The sequence below is a fragment of the Stegastes partitus genome, unplaced genomic scaffold (assembly GCF_000690725.1).
Source record: "Stegastes partitus isolate 25-593 unplaced genomic scaffold, Stegastes_partitus-1.0.2 Scaffold363, whole genome shotgun sequence".
Classification (NCBI taxonomy): Eukaryota; Metazoa; Chordata; class Actinopteri; family Pomacentridae; genus Stegastes; species Stegastes partitus.
In genome coordinates, this window is record NW_007578094.1 from 286,017 (window position 1) to 294,652 (window position 8,636).

Consider the following 8,636-nt stretch of genomic DNA (forward strand, 5'->3'; position numbering starts at 1 on the left):
AGCTTCTTTTATATTTTAAACCTTAAGGACTATACTTCACACATGATATAATATATTTATACACAACAGTTGTTGGATAGGTTTAAGTGGGTTGTCGTGTCTCTGTGCAGGCTGATGGTGGGATGCAGCTCCTCGGCTGGTTCTCCAGGAGAAGTTTGGTTCCACGTGATGAACCAACCGACTCTGCCTCCCGCTCAGCCAACTCCAGCCGCTGCCGCTGTGCAGCTGAGGATTGCCACAGGTGATGGTTTTTCTTTAAATGTCACATCAGTCACGGCTCTGGAGCCTCTTGACATTTTTGTCCAGAACCAACAGGCTGACGTCTGAAGTCCGAGCAACACTTGAACTTTGTCCGACTCGGCCGAGCATTTCTTTTTTTTTTTTTCATTCCGATATTCTTTTCCCTGTAGACGAGTCCTTCACCAGCTTCCACCCTGAAGCTCACCTTCCTCTCAGCCTGATGCGAGGCCGACCGGTTTACGTGGAGGCGAGCCTGCAGGCGTCCCCGGATCCCAACCTGGTGCTGCTGGTCCACTCCTGCCTGGCGTACACTCAGGTTCCCTACGCCAGCTGGATCCCTGTTTACGACGGGTGAGTTCATGCAGGGGTTGGAAAAAAAGAAAAAGCTGATTAATCTTATTTAACTGTATTGTAAGCTGGGGACACACCCACTGATATTGTTCTTAAAAGCATAATTCTTGAACGTTATTCTAACATTGTGTTGCACTAAGAACGTTTAACTAACAAATGAAAATGTTTTGCAATAAGAAGACATGTAATGTAGAGTTAAAACAATATTTAGCCAGAAATTCCTTTGAGATTTTAAGGAACTGACCAAAAATCAAACCACTATGAAGTCACACAAAAATATAGAAAAACAGACAAAACAACAACAGACATGGGACGAAAGTAAAACATCAGGAGACTAAAGAGACCCCAAATAAAACACCACGTAGAAATGGCAGAATATGGAAGATAGAAAGGTGCTTTGTCTAAAAAAACAAAACAAAAAACAGTAAAATCCACTGTCGGTAACACATCCCACCATGAACACGTTCTTTCTCCTGCTTCATCGCTTTGGTGCTAAATTATGACAAAGTGACACAAATACTAAAATGGACGGACTGATGAGCGAACTGCAAAATCTCAAGAGTCATCGTTGCTCGCTGAAGTATTTTCACATGTCGCCTCCTTTTCCCCCCTCGGTGCCTCATTCTGAAAATTCACCTCCTGCACGATTTGTTTCTGTTTAAAAAGTGGAAAAAAAAAAAAACAGTTTCCTCCTCTGAGCCCTTCAGCACTCTTACTTTCCAGCACACCTTGCTGGTGAACCACCCATATGGACTCAGACCTGATAACCCGGACGGCCACATAGCAAATCAGAACACACTGTTCCACACATTCCTAAAGGAGAACATTCAGTTCAGTGTCCTGCTCTATTGGATACAAGTCGTTTGACTTCATCCCGTAAGTCTCACCCAGACAAACGTCTCCACATTAAAAAAACAACTCGATATGTCGACATGAGGCAGTCAGAACAGATCAGATCATTCTTCAGCTACTTCTCATCAAGGTATACGGTTTCTTTGTTTATCAGACAATGAGTATGTTTTAGACGGGAGCTGTTTCTACCTTTGACATGTTTCGATTGCACGGTGTCTCGGTGGTTAGCACCGTCGCCTCATAGCTAGAAGTTCGCTGGTTCACGTCCCGGTGAGGACACCCGGGATCTTCCTGCGTGGAGTCTCCATGTTCTCCCCGTGCAGCGTGGGTTCTCTCCGGGTTCTCCGGCTTCCTCCCACAGTCCAGAAACATGCTGAGGTTAATTGGTGATTGTAAATTGTCCGTAGGTGTGAATGTGAGTGTGCTTGGTTGTCTGTCTCTAAGTGTAGCCCTGTGATAGACTGGTTACCTGTCCAGGTGAACCTGCCTTCACCCTGAGTCAGCTGGGATAGACTCCAGCCCCCCAGTGAGGATGAAGGTGTAGCGATGATGGATGTTTCCACCGTCACTTCCTCAGAAACACCATCTGACGTCTGTGGTGATGCGTCTTTATCAGCTGGTGGTTTCCTGGAGGCGTGACCCGCCCGGCAATCTGTCAGATTTGTCCGCCTCCTGCTGGAGAGCGTCCCATGTGTAGGACAGCATGACGCCCCCTCATCACGGTTCATGGTGTCTTTGGCTCGCCTCCTGACTTCTGTGGCCTCCTTGATCCAGCGTCTAAATGATGATCTTTGTCCCAGTCCATGATGTGTTTTTTTTTCCTTTGCAGTGGTTTGATACGGCTGATTCACCTGTTCTGCTTTTTCTTTTTCTTTTTGTGATCTTGTGAGTCGACCTGATGTTTCCTTTCTCTCATTCTCAGACCAATAATCAGAGGAGACAAAACGAACCTAATCACGCTGTGACTTCTCGTCAGTTCTTTCCACCGGTTTTCTGACGACTTTGAACAATCAGTGGAACACAAAATGAGATTCAACAACTCGGAAAAGAAACAAAACAAAAGACAAGAATGCTGTGATATCTGAAAGTACCGGTTCTTAACTGAGCACACAGCTTCTTGCATTCTAGGTGGTTCTGCATCCTCTTTTTGTTTTGAGGATGTCGTCTAAATATCCTCCCTCATTGTTCCTTTATGGAGCTTCTGTTGAACTGAAATCAGAAATGGATGAAGGACAGTTTTGTGCCAGATTCCAATCCTAGTTGCCAATCCTTTCTGTAGCCGGTCGTTCTTCTGGCAACTGAAAGAGGCGGTTCCACAACCAGTTCACCGTGAGCTTTACAAGAAGTCGCTCCCATCCCGTGTCCCATTCAACGGTTGCATAGCAGTCAATTTGTACAGCCAAAGACAACATGATGGAACTTGCCGGAATAGGATTATGTCGAAGGCCTGCCTGGTTCTCGACTGTAATTCAATCTGTGGGGATTTTTTTTTACAGTGACAAAACTCAAGAGTGCAAGAAAAAGAAAGACGTTTTGTTTCTGATAAACATACAGTGTGTCTGCACAAGAAGTTCACGCTTTGCACTGTTGAGTTGGTGTGTTTTTGGACTTTGCTGAGCTCTAAAACGTGAAGGCGGCCGCTTGTATTATGTGACAACATGATTCCCCCCCAAAAAATCAATCTGTTTATTATGTGCTCTCCTTTATATGTAGGAGAAGTAAACTTATTTCTAAACCAGAGTGCTTCACAGAACAATATCATACGAAGAACTAAACCACATCATAATTAAAGTATGATGTTCATATATGAAATATAATACGTACATACCAGGTGTGTCAGAAAAGTTCCAGGACTGAAGTGCTGCTCATGTTTAGTTTTGTTTTTCCATGAAAATCGTTATTTCCTGCCTTAAAAATGGCTTCGATGTAACTCAAGCTGACCTTAGTGTCCCCGTCTCCCTCTTCACCCACTTCCCCCCTCTCGCTGCAACTCGGCACACCAGCTCACCGTCCACTCAAACAAAAGCCACTAGAAAACTAGTCTACACCACACAAAGCAAGCTGTAATATTGGAGTGCTTAACTTTAAAAATGATTGTGAAAGGAGAGCACTGATGCAGGAAGTCTCACCCTGCACGTCGACAGGATTGGTTCTTTAAGTTTGTTAAACCCTGGAAGTCTGAATCTGTGTTTTTGAGACCGTCATTGGAAATGTTCAGCCCCGGCACCGACTGCTTAATTTGCTCATGATGTGTCTTTAAGAACAAAAAACATCATATGGACTTGTTTTTTGTTTTTATTTTGTATTGCATCTTCTTTATACCCAACGACATGTCCTCCAGCAGGAACTGAAGCCACTGTCTGATAAAGACATATTTCTGTGTACTTTGGGTGATTACGATGTTGGTTCGTTGCCTGTCTTGACGAATATTGGCCGCAACATTCAGTAAAGATTGTCCCGAGGAAATGGCTCGTATAGAATTTGTTAACCTCCATTTTCCCTTTTTTTATCCTGTCCTCATCCTTGGGTAGATGTTTCCTTATTGATCCCACAGTAGGGACATGTTGCCGTGGATTGTCTGTTATAACCAGTGGTTGGTTCCCTGCATGCAAATATCCCCCCACAACTCCTGCCATCACTTTTTCCAGGAAACACAGAAGCCACATCCCTCGCTCAGCCCAGCCCACGACGACTATGATTGGTTTAGAGAAACACAAACAAGCTGGAGTGGTACTTTTTTTTCCTCCCTCCACAGCAGCGTGGTAGTCGTGTGGTGCAGCCATGTTGTGCACTACAGAACGGGCTGGCAAAGCAAGACAACCCAAAAAAAAACTTTAAATGTGACTGTATCTGAAAACACAAGTTTAATTTTAGTAGGAAGCTGTAGAGAACGTTCTGCAGAGGAGGGGTTTCCATTTAAATGACGGGGCGTGTAATAAATCATGACCATCACCAGTTTAAAGTTTCCGTTGTAAAGGTTTAAACACTATCGCTGTGGGTGTCGTCGGCCTCAAATCCCAAACAGAAGATCATCCTCGTGTTTAGTCTGCAGACGTTTTTTGGCTGTAAAGTGCATTCACTATTGTGTGCCGTTCAGCTGTTCCAGCCGCGGCGTTTCGCAGCTGCTTCCTTCCCCAAACTCCCACCACATCCGGAGGATCGCAATTTCCAGTTTCTTATCTCATCCCCTGGAAGGTTCACCCTACTCTCTCCTGCAAGACCCAGAGGTACCTCCCACTGAACAGACAAACAGCTGTTCTTGTCTCACAATGTGTTGCATTAGAGTCTAGGCCTCGTGAAGGTGAGTGAACCCTAATGCACCATAAAGACCATTCATAACGGCAGGTTTTGTGCTATTATGGAGTACAGCTGTTTCAACCCTTTTCTTTCCCCCCCTCACAGATCTACTTTTCATGCCTGACAGAAGTGTGCTCTGCTGCCGACAGCGACTGTACTGTACGCTGTCCGAAAGGTAAGAACAGAGGAGGAACTGGGCAGTGGGCTGGTGGGAGAGGATAGTAGAGTTCTTATAAATATGTTCATTTAATAGAAAACCCTCGTCTGAGCACATACACTCGCTGAGCACTTTATTAGGAACATCATCAACCAGGACGGCCGTTCTTTGGTTCTTTGTGGCAAGGATTCCACAAGATGTTGGAAGTTCTTCAGGGAATGTGATCGTGTGGGAGTGACTGCATCTGAATATTTCTGCAGATGTGAAGCCTCTAATCTCCTGTTCTGGTATATCTTAAAGGTTGACTGGGAAGGTCACTGAAATCCACTGAAGTTTGGTTTTTTGCTCTGTGACAGTGAAGAGAGTGAATAATGACCATGAACAGACGGATGCAGTCAGCACATTTCTTAGTCAGGCTGTGATTGATTGGTATTAAGGGGTCAAACTAATGGATCTCCAGCAGCTTGTTGTCAAGTTCGACACCAGTCTGTTAATGATCCATTAATCTGAGTCCGGTGTGTTGCAGTAACGTCTAAAACCTGCAGGACAGTAGCTCACGAGGACCAGAGTTGGACATCCCCGACTTAAGTCATGTGATCGTTGGGTTGTTAACGGCTGAGAATAAATACTTGGGACTCCCTACCTGTCAGTTAGAACTGAAGAAGCCAGTTGAAAAGGTGAAACAACCAAAAAAATTATCTAGTTGCCTTCTATCAGCATTAAACCACCTGCAGCAGCCTGACTTATCAACACAGGGCAGGTTGGCTCGGTGACTTCATGCTGTTGGTTCTGATGCACCCTTTGCAGTGTCAGCGGAAATCAAGATTCGTCACAGTGACCTACTTCTTCCCAGTCCTCAGCTGTCCAGTGGTGGTTCTGATTTCTGTTCTTGGCTGGCAGGAGGTGAACCCGGCCTGGTCCTCTGCTGCGTCAAAGTTCAGGATGTTGTTCTGTTAATCTGCTTTTTGCTCATCTGGGTTACACTAGTCTTTATTTCAGCACTAACCAGTCTGGTGTTTCCATCCACTGAGCTTATTTGTTGTCGTTTCTGAGTAAACTCTAGTCTTGTTGTTTATCCCATTGGATCAGTGGGTTCATAAATACTCAAGTGTGAGTGTGACGTTGATGTGAATGTTACCTAAAGCTCAGGAGTTGGTGCCACGATTGGCTTTTTGTATGACTGCATGATTAAGCAAAGGTACAGATGTACCTAATAAAGTGCTCAGCGAATACATCTCAATATTACCAACAGCCTTAACTGACCATTTATCTTTACCCCGGGGTATTTACACCACTGAGTGTGTTGTGGCTACAAACTTCTCCAATATTAGTAAATCCCATTTACCAACATCTAAATAAATTCAAAAAGCTTCCACAAAAGACGGCTGCTAAAAGTCCACAAGATAGAATTTGAAAAATCAACTCCAGAAAAGAGAAATGATAAAAAAAATAATCCAACCTGTGCATTAAATGTGTGATTTACCAGCTTTGACTGTGGACTCGTACATTAACTTCTTCTCTCCTCGCAGGTCCTAACGGTGACGTGTGAGCAATGAAATAAAGACACTTTGACACAGCTGCCATGTTGTTTTTTTGTGGTTTTATGGAAACAAGTACAATTTTCTACAGAGTATTAAGTTCAAAAACGTGTGAACTTAACGATATAGTGCAATGCAACAGTTAGTAGCTACGGAGAAGGAACAAGCAGTTTTCTTTCTGTGTGCATTACGTTGGTCACAGAGTGGAACGAATAGGAATGAAAGGTTCAGCTTTACTGTTGTTCTCAGTATCAAACATGCACATCCAGAAAAAAACAAAAACAGCTTTTAAACATTTCACAACCTTAAACAGAACCCGATGACAAAGAAACCTGCAGAACATTCGTCACATTCGAGGGGTTTGGTTTCACTTTCTGTTCGGTCCCGTTCTCCTCTGGACAGGCATCATGAAGACAGTAAATGGAATGAAATTGGCACAAAACGACGGCAAAGGAAGGAATGACCGTACCAAGTACAGAACAGGAGTAGAACCGGAGAGATCCGGTCATTACACCCTGACGTGCCGAATGGCGGCTGTGACGAGCAGAATAAAGATCAAACAAGGCACCTGAAGTCAACGTGTCAACACTGTGATTTGACCAGAATATAGCTTATGAAAGATTCTTTTTAAACAAAATGATCCCTTTTTACATGTGTAGCTCAGCGATGCTTGACCCAGTGAATGTTTAACACAAAGGCACAAAACTTAAGCAAAAAGCAAAATTTCTAAGCTGCTGGCGTAATGCTACAGATCACTACATATGAAAATAACAGCTAAAATGGAAATGTCTCTCTCCCATTGTCCAACCAACTGAATCTGTGAAACGTTCAAATCGTACAATGATGAACCGCCGCTAGGCTAGCACGCTAAACGGTCATTTTATTTACAACGGGTCAGAATGTAATGTTATAGGATTTAAAAGATGCATTTTAACTCAACTGTGGCTCCAAAAGTAATGTGATCAGCGCTTCACATACAGAGGAAGGTCTGTAAACATTATCCTGCTGGTTGGGCGGTGGTCTTTGTCGATGAGGCAGAGGAGAGTAAAAGGTCGGACGCCCTGATCCTTCTCTTCTTAGTACACGGTTGAATAGTACGTGGTGACCGCTTGATGGCTTTTCTTGATTTGTTTCAGGAGGATACCGCTGCAGACCAGGGCGGTAATCTGTCATGCAGACGGAAACAGAAGGAGGAGGGGAGGTAAAGAAAGAGCTGGGAAGGGACGAAGAGGTGCGCAGCGAACAACCTGCTTCCTCCGAGAACAAATCGGCCGCAGAGCGAACCGCTGTGAACACTGCACACAGCCAGCTGGTGTGAAAGTGAAAAGGGCAACATGATCTGTGACGGATAAGGAGAAATTTAGAGGACAGTCCTAACCCTGCTGGGGTGTTAGCTGTAGATATCAATATGTAGGTGATCTGGTTGGAGAACAGTGGAAACTACAAAGTCAACACGATGCCGTATTCAGATAGTCTTGCAGCTAGCTTTGAGACCATAAACCCATTAAGAAAATGTTTATTAAGGCAACAATTAGAGTCTTTTTCTCATAGACTTCTACACAATCTGACGTCTTTCTGCAGCCAGAGGAGTCGCCCCCTGCTGGCTGTTAGAAATAATGTAGGTTTAAGTCACTTTTACTTTCTTGTATCAGTGAGAAAAATATGCCAACAACCCAACGCATAACAGTAGGAGTAATGCCATTGTAGCCGTCTTGAGCTTTTTAGTGTTTTTTTGTTTTTTTTTAAGAGGGCTGAAGGCACCCTGCGGCGGCCATGCTGAGAGAAGCAGATGAAATTTGTACCGTCGATGCCAAAGAACTGTGGGATAATATCAAGACGGCACAACAGTGAGCACGACAGCAGACAAAAAGCACACTAAGCCTGAGCCACGGGGATGTTTGCCGTTGTGAGAGGGGTGAAGATGACTGGATCCTGCTCGGGGTAGGAGGTGGAGACAAAGCCATGCTGAGGCGGCTGAGGGCCTGCCAGGGTAGGAGTGGATTGAGTCAGGATAATGTACTGAGGAGATGAGGCGGACTGAAGAATCTTTGAACGCAGGATCGTGCTGCAAATCAGAGCTGTGATCTTTGGGGAGCATTGATTGGAAGGATGACATGAGGAGAGAAAGGCAGGGGGAGGAATGTTGATGGTTAATGGAGACAGAGGGGTGCATAGCAATTAGAACATGGACATTCACTTAC

General features: G+C 44.4%; 2 protein-coding genes across 5 annotated transcripts in view; one reads left to right on the top strand and one right to left on the bottom strand.

Annotated features, from left to right (window-relative positions):
- Positions 1-6,711, top strand: part of LOC103359283 (uncharacterized) — a 19,687-nt gene extending 12,976 nt beyond the window's left edge. For 2 of the 3 annotated variants that reach the window (XM_008284541.1, XM_008284542.1), the window contains 5 exons: positions 111-241; positions 411-591; positions 4,541-4,670; positions 4,846-4,915; positions 6,427-6,711. In XM_008284541.1, coding sequence (XP_008282763.1) covers positions 111-241; positions 411-591; positions 4,541-4,670; positions 4,846-4,915; positions 6,427-6,446 — 532 coding nt within the window. In that variant the 3' untranslated portion in view covers positions 6,447-6,711. Of the gene's footprint in view, positions 1-110; positions 242-410; positions 592-4,540; positions 4,745-4,845; positions 4,916-6,426 lie in introns of all 3 variants that reach the window. The other variant, XR_520301.1, reaches the window with a different exon arrangement.
- cd9r (CD9 molecule related) overlaps positions 6,483-8,636 on the bottom strand; it is a 7,894-nt gene continuing 5,740 nt past the window's right edge. Inside the window, exon 8 of one of the 2 annotated variants that reach the window (XM_008284540.1) lies at positions 6,483-7,601. In XM_008284540.1, coding sequence (XP_008282762.1) covers positions 7,512-7,601 — 90 coding nt within the window. In that variant the 3' untranslated portion in view covers positions 6,483-7,511. Of the gene's footprint in view, positions 7,602-8,160; positions 8,521-8,636 lie in introns of those variants that run through there. The other variant, XM_008284539.1, reaches the window with a different exon arrangement.